General features: G+C 41.1%; 1 protein-coding gene across 3 annotated transcripts in view; it reads left to right on the top strand.

Moving 5' to 3' along the window:
- Nucleotides 1-3,025: 3,025 nt before the first annotated feature.
- Nucleotides 3,026-22,715, top strand: part of zgc:194621 (uncharacterized protein LOC795037 homolog) — a 27,807-nt gene continuing 8,117 nt past the window's right edge. For 2 of the 3 annotated variants that reach the window (XM_043702649.1, XM_043702650.1), the window contains exons 1-4: nucleotides 3,026-3,417; nucleotides 8,063-8,121; nucleotides 18,214-18,294; nucleotides 18,988-19,058. In XM_043702649.1, the coding sequence (XP_043558584.1) occupies nucleotides 3,119-3,417; nucleotides 8,063-8,121; nucleotides 18,214-18,294; nucleotides 18,988-19,058 (510 nt within the window). In that variant the 5' untranslated portion in view covers nucleotides 3,026-3,118. Of the gene's footprint in view, nucleotides 3,418-8,062; nucleotides 8,122-18,213; nucleotides 18,295-18,987; nucleotides 19,059-19,224; nucleotides 21,224-22,715 lie in introns of those variants that run through there. The other variant, XM_043702648.1, reaches the window with a different exon arrangement.

Genomic DNA, 22,715 nt, shown 5'->3' on the forward strand with positions numbered 1-22,715 from the left:
TTCCACCTATCACATTTCCAACTCCCCTCCTCCAAGTCCCTCCTCCCTACCTTTTATCTTCTCCTGCTGAACACTCTCTGCTCATTCCTGAAGAAGGGCCTGTGCCCGAAACGTCGAATCTCCTGTTCCCTGGATGCTGCCTGACCTGCTGTGCTGTTCCAGCAATAAAGTTTCAACTTTGATCTCCAGCATCTGCAGACCTCACTTTCTCCTCCCATGTGATATAACCTTACCAACCAGTTCACCATGTGGAACCTTGTTGAAGGCCTTGCTAAGTCCATGTAGACAACATCTACCACTCAGCCTTCATCTATCTTCTTGGTCACCTCTTCAAAACACTCAATCAAGTTTGTAAGGCATGATTTCTGACGTAAAAAGCCATGCTAACCATCCCTAATTAGTCTGTCTTTCCAAATGCATCTAAATCCTGTCTCTCAAAATACCTACCAACACTGTACCCACTACAGACATGAGACTCACCAGTCTACAGTTCCTTGGTTTTCCCTTGCAGCCTTTCTTAAATAATGGCACAACATTAGCCACTCTCTAGTCTTCTGATACCTTACCTGTGGCTGTCAATTGAGTGAATTGTAGGTACCTCACTGCTTCACATGGAGTGTGTCTAGAGCCTTAGGTAGTGAGAGAGGAAGTAAACAGCCAGGTGTTACATACAGACATGGAGTCATAGAGATGTACAGCACAGAAACAGACCTTTCAGAGCAACTTGTTCTTGCTGACCAGATATCCTAAGGTCTCTGTAAGGTCACTTCTGAGCATCTGATGCTCCAGGGTAAATAGCCCCCACTTAGAGTCATAGAGATGTACAGCATGGAAACAGACCTTTCGGTCCAACCCGTCCATGCTGACTAGATATCCAAACCCAATCTAGTCCCACCTGCCAGCACCCAGCCCATATCCCTCCAAACCCTTCCTATTCATATACCCATCCAAATGCCTCTTAAATATAGTAATTTTACCAGCCTCCACCTCTTCCTGTGGTAGCTCATTCCATACACTTACCACCCTCTGCATGAGGTCTCTTTTAGGTCGCTTAGGTCTCTTTTATATCTTTCCCCTCTCACCCTAAACCTATGCCCTCTAGTTCTGGATTCCCCGACCCCAGGGAAAAGACTTTGCCTATTTACCCTATCCATGTCCCTCATAATTTTGTAAACCTCTATAAGGTCACCCCTCAGCCTCCGATGTTCCAGGGAAAACAACCCCAGCCTGTTCAGCCTCTCCCTATAGCTCAAATCCTCCAACCCTGGCAACATCCTTGTAAATCTTTTCTGAATCCTTTCAATTTTCACAACATTCTTCCCACAGGAGGGACACCAGAATTGCACGCAATATTCCAACAGTGGCCTAACCAATGTCCTGTACAGTCGCAACATGACTTCCCAACTCCTGTACTCAATACTCTGACCAATAAAGGAACGCCTTCTTCACTATCCTATCTACCTGCGACTCCACTTTCAAGGAGCTATGAACCTGCACTCCAAGGTCTCTTTGTTCAGCAACACTCCCTAAGACCTTCAGTTCTGTATTCAAATGGCTACTTCTCCTTGTATTCCGTGAGATCTAACCTTGCTAATCAGTGTCCCATGGGGAACCTTGTCGAACGCCTTACTGAAGTCCATATAGATCACATCTACTGCTCTGCCCTCATCAATCCTCTTTGTTACTTCTTCAAAAACTCAATCAAGTTCGTGAGACATGATTTCCTACGCACAAAGTCATGTTGACTATCCCTAATCAGTCCTTGCCTTTCCAACTACATGTACATCCTGTCCCTCAGGATTCCCTCCAACAACTTGTCCACCACCGAGGTCAGGCTCACCGGTCTATAGTTCCCTGGCATGTCCTTATCACCCTCCTTAAATACCTTCTTATTCAGCCTCAAATCCTTCAACCTTGGCAACATCCTTGTAAATCTTTTCTGAAGCCTTTCAAGTTTCACAACATCATTCCTATAGCAAGAGGACTAGAATTGAACACACGGTATTCCAAAGTGGCCGAACCAATGTCATGTACAGCCACAACGTGACCTCCCAACTCCTATATTCAATGCATTGACCGATAAAGGCAAACATACTAAAGGCCTTCCCCACTATCCTATCTACCTCCAACTCCACTTTCAAGGAACTATGAACCTGCACTCCCAAGGTCTCTTTGTTCAGCAACACTCCCCACAAGGACTAATTCAGGGTAGTCAACATGGCTTTGTCCATGAGAAATCATGCTCACAAACTTGATTGAGGGTTTTGACCTCTTTCCTCAGAATTGTTAAGATTTGCAATGTGTTCCTGGAAGAGTGGTGGAAATGGATTCTCTAAGAGGCTTCAAAAGAGAATTGGATTTGAAAGCGATGAATTTAGACAGCTATGGATATAGGGCTGGAGAGTAGGTCACTCTTTTGGGAATTGGTACAGACACGACGGGTTGAATGGCCTCTTCTGTACAGTAAAATTCTATAACTTTTTTTTACTGTAGCTTTGATAAATTGTTCTAGCTTTATTTACCATTGTGCCCTTTGACTCTCTGATACCAGCTTTCCAAATCTTGTAAGACTAACTTATGAGAGCATCATGATTGCGAGCATTTAAGCCAAAAGTCTATTTCCGAAACTTAATATTGTTTCGTCTACCTTAACAATTTTATGATGAAAGATAAAACCTGGTGCTGTGTGATTTTTAACTTTGTCCACCCCAGTCCAACACCGGCACCTCCACATCTTAACATTATAAAGGTTAGTTTAAATCTGATGCAGAGAATTAAGTTCTAAATAGAAATAATACAGACATTTGAGGTGGTTGGAATTACGAAGTAAATATTCGTTTAAGCGCTTTGAAGTTGGTGGTGGGGAGGTTGTACCATCAACAGAGAAAGAAATACCATGTTGCTATAGTAACGTTGAGCCAGCATCCACTCGCCGGAAATCCGGGGCCGTCTGGAATTCTGGGTATTGTAGTTTTTACATAACATGGCGTTGTGATAGCAGACAGTAGCACGTGACAAAACGGCATACATCCCCCAGAGGTCCCTACGCTCTGGCAGCCATCCGTTAGCGATAGAGATCGCGAGACAGAAACTTTATATTTTGTATTTCTGATTAGGCATGTCTTACTCGGTTTTGAGCAAACCCAGGATAATTCGGGCGAAATTAGGTAATGATGATCATGATGAACGTGGGGCAGTGGGTAAAGATGGAGCGGGGACGCAAAAGGTCCAAGTCAAAAGTACAGGTGTGAGGAAAGGTACAGCTTCATCTAAGGATACAGGCACAACCACAGGTAAAGGTGTTGGTAAAAACATAGATACATGTACAGCTGAGGGCAGTACTACTGTCTTGCGAAGATGTGCTGCCACCCATCAAAGATCTACTCTGCAGGAGTCAGCGCCAAAAACCACCTACAGGTGAGAAATTGGTGTTTTGCGCAGAAATTTCTTGTTACTGAGAGACAATAACAGTCCATTCCATTCCTATAATGTCGTCCTAAAATATTCCATGATTCCAAGTTTTAGCAGTTTCAGAATTTGTCTACAAGAATCTTTTGTTTTTAAGTTACTGTGCCACAGGGAGCTTTGCTGTGAAATGTTTATTTTGAAACTTTAAAATTGTGGGCTTAAGGCTCTGTGGCACATTGGTTGTGTCCCTGCCTTTGAGCTGGCAGCCTTAAGTTCAAGTCCCAACTGCTGCAGAGGCATCTCATAACATGTCTGAACAGGTTCATTAATGAAAACTTATCTGCAATTTTGGGCATTTTAAAATGGACCATGTGTATAATTTAAATGCATTAATATCAGTTTTGGAATTTGGATTTGAACATAGCAACAGATGGGTTACTTTCTGAGTTTAAAAAAATGCAAGGTCTTCTGGAGCATTGACTAAATCAAGCATTTACTTTTCAGAGCACCGGTGACTGCAAACTCCTGTAGCATGAATGGAACGACCTTTGTACTGCTGCAATTATAACTGGTTTAAGACCATTTGGGTTTGTTTTCAATTTAGTTCAGAACTACACTACTATTGAATTTAGTAGCCATGAAATGTAGAAACAGAATTAGGCCATTTGACTCATCAAGACTGCTCCATCACTCAATGAGATCGTGGCTGATATAATAAACCCAAACTTCATCTTCTTGAGTTTTCCCATAATCTATGATTCCCTTACTGATTTAGGATCTGCTCAGTCTTAAATTTACTCAATGACAGCCTTTATGGTGAAGAATTCCACAAATTCACTGTCTTCTGAGAAAAGAAATTCCTCTTGATCTCTGTCCCAGTTAGTTATGCCCTCTGGTCCGAAACTCCCCCACAAGGAGAGATGATTTGGAGATGCCGGTGTTGGACTGGGGTGTACAAAGTTAAAAATCACACAACACCAGGTTATAGTCCAATAGGTTTAATTGGAAGCACACTAGCTTTCGGAGCGTCGCTCCTTCATCAGGTGATAGTGGAGGGCTCAATCCTAACACATAATTTATAGCAAAAATTTACAGTGTGATGTAACTGAAATTATACATTGCAAAGTTGAATCTTTTATCTGTTTGAATAGTTTCACTAATTTCATGTGTAAGTCACAAAACCTTTTTTTAAAAAAAGTTGCATTCTCGAGTTAGCTGTTAACAATGGTGATAGCTAGGCAATATATTGAAGGTGTTAGCCCCCTGTGTTCTCTGTCTATGCCATGACGTTTAGATTGATTCTAATCTAAAAAGTGAGATAATGGAGTTTTACATTAATTCATGCAGTTTCTGAGCAAAGTACAATGTAACTCTGCAAGTACAAATTCACCCCACAAAATATATGTGTGCATGTGGGTGCCTGTCTGTCTGTCTCTGTCTGTCTGGGTTGGGAGTTGAGTGTGAGAAAGTGTGTGTGAGTGTAGTGTCTTAAGTCTGTGAGGGGGTGCATGTGGGAGTGTGTGTCTGTAAGGGTGTGTGTGTGTGTGGTGTAATGGTGGTCACCTGTAATGTGACATGAACCCAAGGTCCCGGTTGAGGCCCTCTCTATGGATACCGAACTTGGCTATCAGCCTCTGCTCGGCCACGTTTCGCTGCTGCCTGTTGCGAAGTCCGCCTTGGAGGATGGTCACCCGAAGGTCCGAGGTCGAATGTCCTGGACCACCCTTACAGACACACACACTCCCACACTCTCACGTGTACCCCCTCACAGACTTAAGACACTCTACACTCACTAAACACACACACATACACACACTTTCTCACACTCTCAATCCCCAACCCAGACAGACAGACACACACACAGAGACAAAGACAAAGACCCACATGCACACACATTTTGTGGGGTGAATTTGTACTTTGCAGAGTTACATTGTACTTTGCTCAAAAACTGCATGAATTCATGTAAAACTCCATTATCTCACTTTTTAGAATAGAATCAATCTAAACATCATGGCATAGACATGAACACAGGGGGCTAACACCTTCAACATATTGTCTAGCTATCACCCATTGTTAACATCTAACCTGAAAATGCAACTTTTTTAAAAAAAAAAGGATTTATGATTTACACATGAAAGAAGTGAAACTATCATGGTATTCAAACAGATGAAAGACTCAACAGACAATCAATTTTTCAATATATAATTTCAGTTACATCACACTGTAAATTTTTGCTATAAATTCTGTGTTAGGATTGAGCCCTCCACTACCACCTGATGAAGGAGTGACGCTGTGAAAGCTAGTGTGCTTCCAATTAAATCTGTTGGACTATAACCTGGTGTTGTGTGACTTTTAACTTCACAAGGAGAAACAACTTCTCAGCATCCACCCTATAAAGTACTGGAAGTATCTTGTACATTTCAAATAAGGTCATCTCTGTTTCTTCTAAACTCAAACTCAAATGAGTACAAACCCACCCTACTCAACCTTTTCATAAGAAAATCCCTTCATACCTGAGACCACCTGAGTCCATTTAGCCAGATTAGTCCTTAGCCCAGAACAAGTCAGAACAGTTTAGACAAAAAGTCACCTTACCAGAAGGGTTTAGTTTGTGAATCTTCCAAGCCGGAAAGTTTGGTTAGAACTGTAAATTCTTAGACTACTAGATTTGTGAAAAACTCATGTTGACAGATTTGGAAAGAATTTATCAAATTATCTTCAGTCCATAGCAAAAACTGTCAGGAGTCAGTTTATCAGAACCTCAAAGAATTGAGATAAAGGTGTAATTTCTCTGTGTGAGCTTCTGTAAAAAATACTGTGAGAAAGCAGGTTGATTTGTTGTGTGTTTTAAGATTATTACATCCCTTGATATTTAGCTTGATTTGTGTTTCCTTTTATGTCTCTTTTGGAATCAGAGATGTACAGCACTGAAACAGACCCTTCAGTCCAACCTGTCCATACAGAACTGATATTCTAAACTAATATAATCCCAATTTGGAGGTACTGGTGTTGGACTGGGATGGACAAAGTTAAAAATCAAACACCAGGTTATAGTCCAACAGGTTTATTTGGAGGCACTAGCTTTTGAAGTGCTGCTTCATCAGGAGGTTGATGAAGAAACCACCTGATGAAGAAGCAGTACTTTGAAAGCTAGTGCCTCCAAATAAACCTGATGGACTATAACCTGGTGTTTGATTTTTTTTAAAAAACTATTATAATCCCATTTGCCAGCGCTTAGCCCACAGCCCTCCAAACTCTTCCTTTTTATATACCCACCCAGATGCTTTTTAAAATATTGCAATTGTACTTGCCTCCACCACTTCCTCTGGCACCTCATCTCCTACATACATGACCCTCTGCTTGCAAAAGTTGCTCCTTACATCCTTTTTAATTTTTTTTTCCCTCTCACCCTAAACCTATACTCTCTAGTTCTGGACTCCCCCACACCAGGGAAAAGATCTTGCCTGTTTACCCTTTTCATGCCCCTCATGATTTTATAAATCTCTAGAAGGTCACCTCTCAGCCCCCAACACTCCAGGGAAAATAGCATAAGCCTTTCAAGTCTCTCCCTACAGCTCAAATCCTCCAACCCTGGCAACATCCTTGTAAATCTTTTCTGAATCCTTTCAAGTTTCACAACGTTCTTCCTATAGCAGGGAGACCAGAATTGCACACCATATTCTAAAAGTGGTCGAACCAATGACCTGTACAGCTGCAACATGACTTCCCAGGTCTCGTGTGACTATGTTTCACTTATTAATGACCATACTAAATAACCAAAAAAAGTGATCTATCAAACCAGATTTCATTCTGGCATCTAACTTGACTAGTAGTACTATTAGCTGGGATCATAACAGCACCACGTTGAACAGTAACAAAAAAAAAATTGTGCCTTAGTAATTGCTGTTGGAATCTTCCAAAGCACTCACAGTAATGAAGTATTTTTGCAATGTACTGATAATGCAATATCAAAAGTGCAGTAGCAAATCTGTACAAATCAAGCTCTGCAAACAGTAGTATTAAAAGAGATCAGGTACCTTGTAATGCGTTTTAGTTATAATGATGGAGGAATAAATAAAAATCTGAAATTGTCAACTTTGGCAGGAAGGGTAAAAGGCATCTTAACTAAATAGTGAGAGATTGTAGAAAACTGAGCTGCAGTGATACCCGGGTGTACTAGTGCATGAATTGCAAAAGGCTAGTATGCCGGTACAGCAAGTTATTTGGAAAACTGTCAAAATGTTATCATTTTGTTTTTTTTTTAAAGAACAGAAAAGACTGTAGAAACTTAGCAGGTCTGGCAGCATCTGTGGAGAGGAAAAGCGAATTAACACTGAGTCCAGTATGACTCTTTAGGGTTGGGCTTCTCTCTTCACTGTGGTCAGATCTGCAGAACTTTTCTGCTCTTCTGACAGCAGCTTCAAACACTAACCGCAATTTCTAAGTTGAACCTGTGAACTCTGATAGTAATCCCTAAACTGAAGGTCATAATTCCATCCCAAAACTCTTAATTACTCAGTATCATTAACACAGTGTAGTGTTGGCTGTGACGTCAATAGTTGTTGTACTAAACAACATCAATCTTTTATTTAAAAGAATCAAAATTATTTAGCCATTTGTGATCTTTAACTATTCCAACTGGATGTTTTTCCAGTTATGGTGCATATTCGGTGACTGTACCAGACCAGAAGAAGTGGAGTAATTTACAAAAAAGTGAGTTTTTAAAACTTTTTATTTTTCATCTGTTTTAAAATTCAGTCAGTGTTTTGTCAGTTTAGTTGCACTGTTATTAAATTCCAGTAGTGTTTCTTGAATGAGGGAAGAAGCTGTACTAGACCTTGTTTTGGGGAATGAGCCTGGCCAAGTGAAAAGTATTTCAGTGGGGGAGTATTTTAGGACCAGTCATCATAATACCTTATGTTTTAAGCGAGTCATTGACAGGATAAGACTGGTCCTTGAGTGAAAGTGATAAATCTGGGACAGGCTAATTATAAAAGTATTGGGCAGGAACTAGAGAAATCCAGGAAATTGTCTGCTGATGAGGCTTGCATCAGCGACAGGGAAATTATTTGAATCGATTTCTGGGGACAGAATTTACTCACGTTTTGGAAAAGAATGGACTTATTAGAGATCGACACCGTGGCTTTGTATGGGGAGGGTCTTGTCTCATAAGTTTAATTCAGTTTGTTGAAGAAGTGATGATATTATTGAGGGTGCTGTGGATGAAGTCTGCATGGACTTTACAAATGCATTTCACAAGATTCCTCACGCTAGGCTGCTCAAAAGGATTAATGGGATTTATGGAAAGTTGGCCAACTGGATGCAAAACTGGCTTGGTCATAGAAGACAAAGGGTAGTTGTGGAGGGGTATTTTTCTGACTGGAGGTCTGTGACCAGTGGTGTTATGCAAGAATGTGTGCTGAGATCTCTGTTGTTTGTGATTTGAAATAGATAATTTGGATAAAATTGAGTTGGTCTGAAATTTGCAGATTACATAATTACTGGAGTTGTTGATTATGAAGAAGGTTGTCAAAGGATACAGCAGAATATCAGTTGGGAAGTTTGGACAGAGAAATGGCAGGTGAAGTTTAATTGGGTTAAGTGAGGTTATGCATTCGGGAGGACAAATATGAGAGGAAAATTTACAGTAAATGGCAGGACCCTTAGGAGCACTGATATATGGAAGGATCCTTGGGTGCAAGTCCATAGCTCCCTAAAGGAGGTAGCACAAGCGGATAAGATGGCATACAGTATGCTTGCCTTCATCAGTTGTGGTATTGAGTATACACGTTGGTAGGTCATGCTGACTTACAGCTGTATAAAAACTTTAGTTATATCAAAGTGGTGCTGGAAAAGCACAGCAGGTCAGGCAGCATCCGAGGAGCAGGAAAATCAATGTTTCCGGCAAAAGCCTTTAATCAGGAATAGCTCTATTCCTGATGCAGGGCTTTTGCCCAAACGTCGATTTTCCTGCTCCTCTGATGCTGCCTGACCTGCTATGCTTTTCTAGCGCCACTCTGATCTAAACTCTGGTTTCCAGCATCTGCAGTCCTCACTTTTGCCTAGTATAAAAACTTTAGTTAGGGGACACTTGGAGTACTGTGTGCAGTTCTGGTTGCCACATTATAGGAAGCATGTGGAGGCTATGGGGAGGGCACAAAAGAGATTTTACCAGGATGCTGCCTGGATTGGAGTGTATTAGCTATAAGAGGATGTTGGACAAACTTGGATTGTTTTTGCTTGAGCGTTGGAAGCTGAGCGGTGACCTGGTAGAAGTAAATAAAATTATGAGAGACGTAGATAGGGTGGATGGTCAGAGTCTTTTTTTTCACCTGGGGTGGGAAATATCAAATAGTAGGGAGTATAGGTTTAAGGTGAGATGGCAAAATTTTTAAAGGAGATATGCAAGGCAGATATTTTACATAGAATATGATAGGTGCCTGGAATGTGCTGCCAGGGAAGGCAGCAGAAGCAGATATGATAGAAATTTTTAAGAGTCAAAAACACAAACAGACAAGGAAACTGGTGAGGAACTGAATAATTACTTTGCATCAGTCTTAATGGTGGAAAACAATAGTAATATCCCAACATTTCGAGAGTGAGGAGGCACAGCTGAGTATGGTGGCCATCACCAAGAAGAGCGTACTAGAAAAACTGAATGGCCTAAAGGTGTATAAATCATTATCTGGACCAGATGGACTACACCCCAGAGTTTCTAAGGGAGATAGCTGAAGAGCTAGTGGGACTGTGTGTGGTGATCTTTCAGGAATCGCTAGAGTCAGGAAGGTTTCCAGAGGACTAGAAAATCACTAATGTGACACCCCTGCTTAAAAAGGGAGTAAGGCAAAAGATGGAAAATTACAGACCGATTAGCCTAACTGTGGTCATGGGTAAGATTCTGAAATCCATTGTGAAGAATGAGATTTCTGATACTTGGAAGTGTTTGGTAGAATTAGGCAAAGTCAGCATGGTTTCACCAATGGGAGGTCATGCCTGATAAATCTGCTAGAATTCTTTGAGGAAGTAATGAGCAGGTTAGACCAAGGAGAGCCAATGGATGTTACCTACCTGGACTTCAAGAAAGCCTTTGACAAGTTGCTGCATAGGAGGCTACTGATTAAGATAAGGGCCCATGGTGTTCGAGGTAAGGTGCTAGCATGGATAGAAGCCTGGCTATCTGGCTGAAAGCAGAGTGGGAATAAAAGGGTCCTTCTCAGATTTGCATCTGTTGACAAGTGGTGTTCTGCAAGGTTCCCATTGTTGGGACCACAACTTTTCATTTTGTGCATTAACGATCTAGATGAAGGAACTGAGGACATTCTGGCTAAGTTTGCAGATGGTACAAAGATAGGTAGAGGGACAGGTAGCATTTGAGGAGGTGGGGAGGCTGCAAAAGGATTTGGACAGGTTAGGAGAGTGGGAGAAGATGTGGAAGATGGAGTACAACATGGGAAAGTGTGAGATCATGCACTTTGCTCGGAAGAATAAAGGCATGGACTATTTTCTAAATGGGGAGAAAATTCAGAAGTCCGAAGTGCAAAGAGACTTGGGAGTTCTAGTCCAGAATTCTCTCAAGCTAAACTTGCAGGTTGAATCAGTAGTTAGGAAGGCAAATGCAATGATGGCATTTATTTTGAGAGGACTTGAATATAAAAGCAGGGATGTACTTCTGAAGCTCTATAAGGCTTTGGTTTGACCATATTTGGAGTATTGTGTGCAGTTTTGGTGTCAAATCTCAGGATGTACTGGCCCTGGAGAGTATTCAGAGGAGATTCGCGAGAATGGTCCCAGGAATGAAAAGCTCAACATATGGGAAACGTTTGAGGACTCTCAGTTTTTACTCAGAAGGATAAAAGAGGGATCTAATTGAAACTTGTAGAATATTGAAGACCAGGACAGAGTGGATGTTGGGAAGATGTTTCCATGGGTTGGAGAGACTAGGACCCGACAGCACAGCCTTCGGATAAACTGAAGACCTTTTAGAACAGAGATAAGGAGAAACTTCTTCAGCCAGAGTGGTGAATCAATGGAATTCATTGCCACAGAAGACTGGAGGCCAGTTTATTGAGTATATTTAAGACTGAGGTAGATAGGTTCTTCATTGTCACAGGGATCAAGGGTAACAAGGAGAAAGTGGGAGAATGGGATTGAGAAACTTATCATTGAATGGCGGAGCAGCCTCGATGGACTGAATGGCCTAATTTCTGCTCCTATGTCTTATGTGTAGGCACATGAGATCAGTTTAAAATAGCATCGTGGTCAGCACAGACATGGGGAGCTGAAGAGCCTGTTCCTTTGCTATACTGCTCCAAATAAATATTTTTAAACAGTGACCCTAGTTCTACATTCTCCCATAAGAGGAAGCATCCTCTCCACATCTAACCTATGAAGAACCCTCAGGATCTTAAATTGTTTCAGTCAAGTCACCTCTTGCTCTTTTAAATTACTTTCATAAAACAGCTGACCTATTTCAGGATACCCTATAGCCTTTGACTAGTTCTGGAACTCTGTCATCAGGACCATCCTTCCTGCATCTATCCTGTCTCGTCCTGTTAGAATTTTGTAGTTTTTCTTCCATCCAAGTTAATGAGATATGGCCTTCCTTGAAAAAAAACCCACTTTTTCCTGACTAATTGAAGCCTTTTTAATTGAAAGCTTCTTTTATAACTCAAAGTTGATTCCAATAATTTTACCAGAACTGAATTTAAAATAATTTCTCAGATTATCCCTTTTACCTTTTTTAAACAAGGAAAGGGGGTGAAGACATGTTGTGGTAGTTAGCAAGGACAGTGGGGTCATGTTTTTTTTTGTAGTTATACAGCATGGAAACAGACCTTTCAGCCCAACTTGTTCATGTCAGCCAGATATCCTAAATTAATCTAGTCTCATTTGACAGCAGTTGGCCCATATCCCTCTATCCCTTCCTATTCATGTGTTCATCCAGATGGCTTTTCAATGTTGTAATTGTACCAGACTCCACCACTTCCTCTGGCAGCTCATTCCATACACGCATCACCCTCTGTGTGAAAAAGTTGCTCCTTCGTTCTCTTTTATATCTTTCCTTTCTCACCTTAAAACTAAGTCTCCCCTACCTGGGGGAAAAGATATTGGCTATTGTCCCTGTCCATGCCCCTTATGATTTTATAAACCTAAATAAGGTCATCTCTCAGCCTCTGGTGCTCCTGGGAAAACAGCCCCGTGCTATTCAGCTTCTCCTAGCTCAAACCCTCCAATCCCAGCAACATCCTTCTAATCTTTTCTGAACTCTTTCAAGTTTAATTATCATCTTTTCCATAGCAAGGAGACCATCATTCAAAGCAGTATTCCAAAATTGGCCGAACCAATGTCCTGTACAGCCACAACATGACCTCCCAATCCCTATACCCGATGCACTGACCAACAAATGCCGCCTTCACTACGCTGTCTACTGTGACTCCCCTTCAAGGAACTTAGTGATGCAGTCAGTTCTGCTATTAAGTGGTAATTCTATTGTCATGCAATCCCATGTTATAAGAGTGTCGTGTCATAGCAGCATCATTTAAACTGATGGGGCTGGAATTGCATTATAACTAATACACGCTTCTAAAGTTTGTGCTTTAGAAACAGTGTCCCCAATTTGTCAATCGCTTTACAGTGAATTCACTTTAACAAAACACTGGTTATAGTTGAACGATCTGTACCAGCAAATTTAAAGGAGGGAGGGGCATCACTTGAAGAGAGAGAACAATTAATAGTATTAGATTTCATGAGGACTAGGAAGGCAAGTTGAGCCGTTTAGTGGAAATAGAGTTGAGGGAGCAGGAGGTGGTCTCTGAAATAAGCTGTGGAATAATATGAGGAAAGATAGGAGAGAAACTGGAGAGATGCAAATTCAGGGCTCGGACATGGTTTAATTTCTAAGTGGTCTTAGAACTCTGTGTTAATGGAAGGGAGGGAAGTAGAAGAGACAGCTGATGAGATGGTCTGAATCTTTGTGACAAAGACATTAACACATATTAAACAATCAGAATTTTTATTTGGAATCTCCATCCAAACTTCAATAGAGCAGGTCATCTATAGATTGTGTAAGCAATTTCAGTGGAAGTTGCAATTTAGAAAGTAATTTACATATTCACAACCACTGTGACTCTTGACATCCTCAAGTGGTTTTCATTGTGCATGTAGAAAGTTCTGCGCATGCAAAGTTTGTGGAATGCCCTGCCAGTAAAACAAAGGTGACTTTGAAATAAGCACAGTAGATATGAGAAAATGGGACAGAATGATAGACAGTACTGTGCATTGTGCACAGGCATACTATGAATGCTTTCAGGGTATCGACAGACTTTCTAATCTCTGGCACCTTTTATGATCTTGCTGTTTCATTCTGTTTTTCTTCCTTCTTCTGATATCCTTTGTATCTGAGGATTGTTAATCATACTGTCCACATGTCATTAAACTATGACTAAACCCATGCCGTCAGTGTGACTAAAGTCTTGGTTGAAAACTTTGTAGCAACAGTAAATAAACTACAAGAAACTCAGCAGCTGTTTAGTGTATATGTCAAATGACAGTGAAATAAATGATCAGATCATTTTTAAGTAATTTAGGGTGGTACATGTTACATGTGGAATTGCCACTGGCAGCATTCTAGCAACCCTTAAGCAGAGTAAGTTCTATCAAATTTAAAAATAACTATTGTCTTGAAGTGAGGGATGACTCAAGATTTATGGGGTGTGATTTTCCCCTCATTGGAGGTGGAGAGACAGAGAGTTGGTGGAAGAGGAAAGAATTGAGCAAGTTGACCTTGGAGAGAAATTCGCTCCCACCTCTGCAATAAAATTCTGGGTGAGAAGCCCATGCCAACTTTCTCAACCTACTGGTAAACAAGGTGATTGAAATAACTCCATAAAGGCCAATATCCTGTCACCAAGTCACCCTTTGCTCACACGTGCTTAGTAAATGACACTGACCCAGCTAGCTCAGAGCCAGCTCCTAGTGTGAGCAGAACTCCTGACACTCCTGTTTGTGTTTGTCAAACAGGACTCGCTGAATGGACAAGGTTAACAACTACATTAAGGGAACTTATATTTTATGAGATCCACCTGGCTGATCTCATACCAGTCACTACATCCTTCCCCCTTAAAGTCCTAAGATGTATGTTCGTTGTTTTCTTCTGTAGCTTCTCCTGAGGCATTTTCACACTAGGTCTGGTTCTTTTCACTCTGCCTCAGATACTGGCAGCATGTACTGGACCATAGCCCACCATTTGCACCCAGATCATCTCGGCTGAAACTCTTCTTCAGGCAGTAATAGCGTCAAGGTTGCAATCTCCACCGTGTCCATCTCGTCCTTAGAGATTTCTTTGACGCTTAGTGGAGGGGGAGAACCCATAGGTTCTGAAAGCCTTGCGGATGTTTTGAGAGTGCGGGTATGTTTGCGAAGCTGCAGCTTTCATGATCCATGTGCTTATTCAGGACCATCTCTCCTACCCAAAGTTTGTACATGACAAGACCTGACCTCGTGTCAACCTTGCCTCTTGCTAATGCAGGGCCATTCCTGTGGTTTTGACACTAAACTTTGTCCCCTGAAGTAAACTGCCTCTTGCACTTACAGGAGTCTTGTGTCCAGCATTGGTGTTCCTGATCCTGTTTCACACAACCACCTCCAGGTCCGGGAAGATCAGATTTAATGTGGTGTGGAGTCTTCTACTCATTAGCAGCTGTGCTGAAGCTGTCCCTGTCTTTGCGTGAGGGATTGTCTTATAATCAAACAGGAATCGGGACAGTTTGGTATCAAGCGACGCTGTTTCTTTGAGCCTGCTTCAAAGTTTGGATTGCTTTTTCTGCCAGACTATTGAATGAATGATGGATGGTATGGAGCTGTCCTTGCATGCTGAATGCCATTTGACTTCAGGAAATATATGATAGCCCATTGTCTGTCTGAAACCAAAACCTTCATGAGTCTGCATATTGCAAAAAATACTTGCATCATTGTCCCCATGTTTGATGAATGAACTCTGAGCAAGTCCAAACTTTGAATGGGTGTCCACAATGATTAAAAGCATAGAGCCTGTGAAAAGGCTGGCATAGTCGTCATGTACTGAAAAATGTGTTGCTGGGAAAGCGCAGCAGGTCAGGCAGCATCCAAGGAGCAGGCAAATCGACTTTTTGGGCATAAGCCCTTCTTCAGGAAGAAGGGCTTATGCCCAAAAATTCGATTCTCCTGCTGCGCTTTTCCAGCAACACATTTTTCAGCTCTGATCTTCAGCATCTGCAGTCCTCACTTTCTCATAGTCGTCATGTAACAGAGTTCAAGCTTTATGTGGCCATTCCCACAAATTTTGGGGAGCTGCTGACAGTAATTCTTGTCCTTGTTGGCACTTTGGGCATTACCCCACCAAAATGGCTATATCTGCATCCAAATCTGGTTACCCGGCATAACCTCTGATCCAACATCTTCATGTTGGAAACAGCTGGATGATCCTGATGGAGTTCAGTTAATATCTGGTGGTGACCTTTGCTCGGGACAATCACTGTTGTTCCTTATAATAATATGCTGTCCTCCATGGTGATCTGATCTCACCAGGTCCAGAAAAGTTTCAATCCTGATTGTAATGGCCCTTTGGTTTTCCACATCAGCAGCTGTTTTAGTTTTGCCAGGATGGGATCTTTTTGTTTTCACAGTTTGATGTTGTCAGTGGTGACCAGTTTAAAATCAGAATGGACTCTTCTAGTGGCAGCACTGCCAGTGGTGCATCCATCAGGCATTTGCATTTGCCACTTGGCCTCCCAGAGATGGTGTTCCAACTTTTAATTTACACGCTCAGAATAAAACCCGGCTGCTGAATTCAACCTGTAGCCAAGGGTGGCATAGCCCTGTCGTCTTTAAGTAGCAGTAGTAGTGGTTTGTGGTTCGTTACTATTACAAATTTAGGTCCATGAAGGTATTGGTGGAACTTCCTCACACCAAAGATGACTGCCAAACTTTCCTTCTCTATCTGGGTATATCTTTGTTCAGCATCAGCCAAAGTCTGGGAAGTACATATTATCGGCCATTCCTCTCCATTGGGCCACCAGCAAGCCAACACTATCCCAATACCGTATGGGGAGGCATTGCATATCAGCACCACATCTCAGTAGGGATTGTAGTGTGTCAACACCACAGATGATGATAGCTGCTTATTCACTTCCCTAAAGGCTACATCTTGGCTACAAGATCATTTCCAAAGCTGACTCTTTTTCAATAGCAGATGAAAGGATGCCAGAATGGAGGCCAGGTTAAGTATGAATTTTCCATCATAATTCACCAACCCAAAGAAAGACCTAAGCTCTAGTACAGACATGGGAACTGGCGCACTTTTGATCCTCACTTTCTCTTCTGACTGGTGTAACGCAGTCTTGTATACTCTGTAGCCCAAGTAGGTCACTTGAGGTGCCTGGAATGCATTTTTTCTTCCTTTAGGCGAAATGTTTAAGCATTGTTCAAGCTCTCTAATACTCTTTATTGGTCTTCCCAGTTAATAGCAAGTCATCTAGATAAATGGCAACCTGGGGTGTGGACCTTGTAAATTGTTCTCCATCATCTGCTGTAAAATTGCACAGGATGATGATATCCTAAAAGGCAGTCTCGTACATTGGTATAAATCCTTCCAGGTATTAATTGTATCATACTTCTGGGAATCCTCAACCAATCGCAGTTATAGGTATGCATGGCTCGTATCCAGTTTCATGAAGTTCAGTCCCCTTTAATGTTTTGTGTATAAGTCATTTTGAAAGGGAAATGGTATTTACCCAGCTGCAAAAAGGGGTCTACCATATGTGTAAAATTCCCACAAAGGTGAACCAGCCCATCAGACTTCACAATCGACACAATGAGTGCTGCCCATCCAGCACGCACAATTGGTTTGATGATTTCTTCACTTTCCAGTCTTCTGATTTATGCCTCTACTTTTGCATGTAAGGCAAATGGTACTGGGTAGGCCTTGCAGAATCATGGAATTGCCTCTTGGTCGACATATAAGTAGCATGGCAAAACCTAGACCTCCCTGAAGATCTTTTGGGTATTTAATTAGGACTTCATTTAGGCAGCCATTTTCTAGTCAAAAAATGTTGAACCAATTAAGGTGAATCTTTCTCCAGCAATTTCCATTACATTCTATTTCATTCCATTCCCTACAGTGTGGAAACAGGCCCTTTGGCCCAACCAGTCCACACCAATCCTCTGAAGAGTAACCCACCCAGACCCATTTCCTTCTGACTAATGCACATAAGACTATGGGCAATTTAGCATGGCCAATTCACCTGACCTGCCGGTCTTTGGACTGTCGGAGGAAACCCACGCAGACACTGGGAAAATGTGCAAACTCCACACAGACAGTCACCCGAGGCTGGATTCGAACCTGGGACCCTGGTGTTGTGAGGCAGCAGTGCTAACCACTGAGCCACCATGCCACCCATAGGTAAGAATGTATACTGTGACAATGACATAAGGATATTGCCGACAGATATGAAGAGATGCTTGTCTCCACATTTAGAGACAATAAAAGAATATTCCACCCTATTTTGATACTATCTTATTGTTGATGGAGAACCCCACCATTAGAGGTCAGCTAGCAATCTAAGGAAAACAGCACTGTTTCTTTCAGGATTAATGGAAACCAAATAAGTTAGTTCTACAGATTGGACACTCGAAAGTTAGGTAAAAGTAGATAGCATTAGGACTTGAACTAAAAGTGACGAGAAATGCTACAAGATATATAAACATTATAGAGTGGAAGGTCCAATATCTATATTTCTGCCTAACAACTTCTACTGACTTCCATTTTAGAAGCAACTGCAGAGTTGGCTGCATTGGAAAAGTTGAAACGTCGGAATATTGGTCACGTTTCTATTACTCCAAGAGCAGTTGGTAAGTGAAACATTATCATTGCAAGACTGATTTTAATAATAGAGCCAAAATACCTTCTTGAAGTGACTCAATTTTTAACTGCAGCACTATGTTTTCTCAAGTGAATTTCTTGCAGGGAAGAAAACTATGGCCATTAATTTTAAAAATAATTTGAATGTGGTTGTCATGAGCAAGAATTCATGCTGAGTTTATTTCTTGAATCACTAATTCTGGTCGTTTTTTTTGTGTAGTAATTTTCTTATTACTGCCTACATCATTTCAAAGGAAAAATTCATTGGTAAGAAATCAGGCTAACAAAGGATGGCATTCCCGAATCATCAATTGGATTTTATAACAATCTGACAACTTCATGCTCACTTTTATCATTACCAACTTGTATTCTAACATGATTTAGGCTTTGTTAGACTGATGTCAACTTCACCAGCTGCCATGGTGGAATTTAACTTCCTGTTCCCTGATTGTCAGTCACGACCATATTAAAATTCACTAGTTTTAAAATTGGAGTGGAACAAAATAGTTTATTCAAAATTTCTTAAAATGCTGTGGATTAAGCAGACATAAATGATTGAAAAAACAGTAAACACGAACTGTTTCTATCTGCCTCTCAAGATGAAATGTTGTACCTGAAATAGAGCAAATGCTTCTCTGGGGATGACTAACTTTAACTAAATACAAATGGAATAAAATTTTCAGGAGGAAAACTAACGCAAGAGGAAGTTAGAAGAAGACAACAACAGAACTTCAGTAAAGCAGAAATAATACAGGTAAAAATAGTTTACCTATTTTTGCATAAAGTTAAAAATCACACAACACCAGGTTATAGTCCAACGGGTTTACTTTTGTAAACTACAGTTTCACCAAATTTGCACAGAGGTGACTGAATCAGGCAAATTAATGACATTTAGCTTATATTTATTGTAATTGTTGCAGGTGGTACAGTTTCACAAGAATGCAATAATGATAATCGGCCCTCCATTAACCCACGTGACAATGAGATGGGACAGCAGAGAACTGCTTCAGGAAATGTTTACTTTGCGTTAATAAACTATTAGAACATTAACAACTGAAAGATGGGTGTGGTTCAACTTGCTCCTCCGAGTGATATAATGGCACAAACCATCGATTCTTAAGCAGATTCAAAATTTGGCAATGATTATAGATTTCTTAGAATAGTATTGTAGACCCAACCATCTTTAGCAGCTTAATCAAATTTCCTTCCAGCATAATGTCAGAAGTGTGAATGTTCCTATTTAATGGCAGAGTACTTGGAAAACAGTGACAGGAATTGGTTAGAGTCAGCATGGATTTACAAAAGTGAAATTGTGCTTGACAAATCTTTTGGAAACTTTTGAGGATGTAATAAATGGAGTAAATAAAGGGAGCCAGTAAATATGGATTACTTAGATTTTCAGAAGGCGTTTGAAAAGGTCCCATGTATGCAACCATGTATAAAACTAAAGCACATGGGATTGGGAGCCCTGTATTAACATGGATAGATAACTGATCAACAGAGACAAACAAAGAACAGGAATAAACCAGTCTTTTTCCAAGTGACCTGCAATGACCAATGGAGTTCCGCAGGGACCAGTGCTAAAATCCCAGTTGTTCACAATATATATTAATGATTTACATAAGGGAACTAATACAATATCTCCAAGTTGGTAAACAGCACAAAGTTGGGTGGGAGGGTGAACAGGATGGAGAAATGTTTCAGTCCAATTTGGACAAATTGAGTTAGTGGACAAATACCTGGCTGATGAGCAGTAATGTTAGATTATCCACTTTGGGAGCAAATATAGGAAGGCAGATTATGACCTGAATGGTGATAGATTTGGAAAGGGAGAGGTGCAATGAGCTTGTGTGTCCTCACTAGTTACTGAAAGTAAGCATACAGGTTCAGTAGGTGGTGAAGAAGGCAAATGGTGTTTTGGTCTTTACAGCAAAATGATTCAAGTATAGAGCAGGGATGTCTTGCTGCAACAGAACAGATCCTTAGTGAGACTACGTCTGGAGGTTTTGTGAAATTTTGGCCTCCTTAACAGAGGATGTAGATTCTGTTTATAGAGGGAGTGCAGCAAAACTTTTATCAGTTTTATTACTAAGATGGCAGGACTGACATATGAGGAGACACTGATTCAACAAGGACTATATGCATTGGAGTTGAGAAGGATGAGGGGATTTCATGGCAACAAATGAAATTCTAACAGGACCAGACATGGTAAATTCAGGATGGATAATACTGATGATCATAGTGTTCGGAACCAGGGATTATAATGATTTACAACTGAGATAAGGAAATATTTCTGGAATTCTGTCACAGATCATGCTTGAGGCCAAAACACTGAATGTTTTCAAGAATGTGTTAGATATAATCCTTGGGGCAAAAGGGAGCTAAGTGTAATGGGGAGAAGTGGGAATATGGTATTGAGTTGGATAATTAGCCATGATTGTACTGTATGGTTCAGAGGGCTGAAAGATCTACTCCTGCTCCAATTTTCTTTGTGCAACCTGTCTTGACTAAACATAAAACAAGGTTGTGAAAGGAAGAAGCAGGCTTTTTTTTTTTCTGAATTAGCAGCAATTTTCCTTTGGGATTTACTTCAGGATTAAAATGTCATTTTGCAGCTGTACCGGATGTTGGTGAGGCATTTTTTTTGGACTAGTGTGTACAGTTCTGATTGCCCGACTGTTCGAAGGATATTATTCAATTTGACAGAGTACAGAAAAGATTTATAAAGATGTTGCTGGGACTAGACGGTTTGAATTATAAAGAGAGGCTAGACAAGCTGGAACCTTTCTCACTGGAGTGGAGGAGATCAAAGAATGACCTTACAGAAATTTCTAAAATCATTAAGTGTATAGATAAGGTGAACAGCAAAGGTCTTTTCCCTACAGTAGGGGAGCTCAAAACTGGAGGTCATAGGTTTAAGATGAGAGGAGAAAGATGTAAAAGAGTCCTGAGGGCAACTTCTTCACAGAGGTGGGTCATATGTGGAATGAACTGCCAGAGGAAGTGGTAGATACAGGTACAGTTACAACATTCAAAAGACATTTGGACAGCTTCACAAATAGGAAAAGTTTTTAGAGGGCCAAACACAGGCAAAAGGAACTATTTCAGTTTGGTAAACTTGGTTGGCGTGGACTAGTCAAATTCAAGGGTCTGTTTCCATGCTGTGTGACCTCTATGACTTTATCTTGGCAAGGCAAGAACCATAAGAGGTTGGTACCCATTGCTGCTTTGCAACATCTGCCTGAGCTGAATGCTACAAGATCACTTGTTATTTCTGGTTTTGACAGAAGTTGCCTCAAGTGTGTTGTTGGACAGTGGAAAACCCCGAATGCATAAATTGACAAACTCTTAAGATTTAGTTCTGTACAGTACCTTTTGAAGTATAATGTATATCCTATTGAAAGTTACGACCACTTCTCCTTTTATGGAGGTGTAATTCGGGATAAAAGCAACTTGATCACAATTCCAGTTGAGTTGGTGAATGTTTAGGTAAACATTTACTATTTTATAGTAAAAGTCATGCATCAGTGAAACAATTTGTCACTGACACAAAAAATATAGTTATTCTATTACTCAAATGGATACTGAAACTGCTGTGGAAAATTTCACGGCAAATTTGGAGAATAAAACTCAACTGAAGTTAATTTGCCTGTCCCAGTTTTGCTTAACTGTAAATCTAAGTCCTCTGTTCAGTATAAATTTTACATTTTGAATCAGGCTTCTTTGTGAGATCACAGCTACTTCAGCTTTTTTGAAGGAAAGTCACTAACATCAACTAATATGCATAATTTGACACTGAGCCCAAGTGACATAATTTCAAACTACTTGTCTAATGTTAAATATTGAACGAGGAGAAATTTTGTGTGAAGATCAAAGCTACTATATTTGCTCCAAGCTACAAACTGTATTTCTCAACCATCAGCTATAGGAGCAGATTTAGGATATTTGGCCAATCAACATCCAAGGAGCAGGAGAATCGACGTTTCGGGCATGAGCCCTTCTTCAGGAATGAGGAAAGTGTGCCAAGCAGGCTAAGATAAAAGTTAGGGAGGAGGGACTTGAGGGAGGGGCGTTGGAAATGCGATAGGTGGAAGGAGGTTAAGGTGAGGGTGATAGGCCGGAGTGGGGGTGGGGGCGGAGAAGTCAGAAAGAAGATTGCAAGTTAGGAAGGTGGTGCTGAGTTTGCGGGTTGGGACTGAGACAAGGTGGGGGAGGGGAAATGAAGAAACTGGAGAAATCTGAGTTCATCCCTTGTGGTTGGAGGGTTCCTAGGCGGAAGATGAGGTGCTCTTCCTCCAGCCGTTGCTATGGTCTGGCGATGGAGGAGTCCTTGGTGGAGTGGAAGGGGGAGTTGAAATGTTGAGCCACGGGGTGGTTGGGTTAGTTGGTCCGGGTGTCCCAGAGGTGTTCT

This window comes from Chiloscyllium plagiosum, chromosome 13 (genome assembly GCF_004010195.1).
Source record: "Chiloscyllium plagiosum isolate BGI_BamShark_2017 chromosome 13, ASM401019v2, whole genome shotgun sequence".
In the NCBI taxonomy this organism is placed as follows: Eukaryota; Metazoa; Chordata; class Chondrichthyes; order Orectolobiformes; family Hemiscylliidae; genus Chiloscyllium; species Chiloscyllium plagiosum.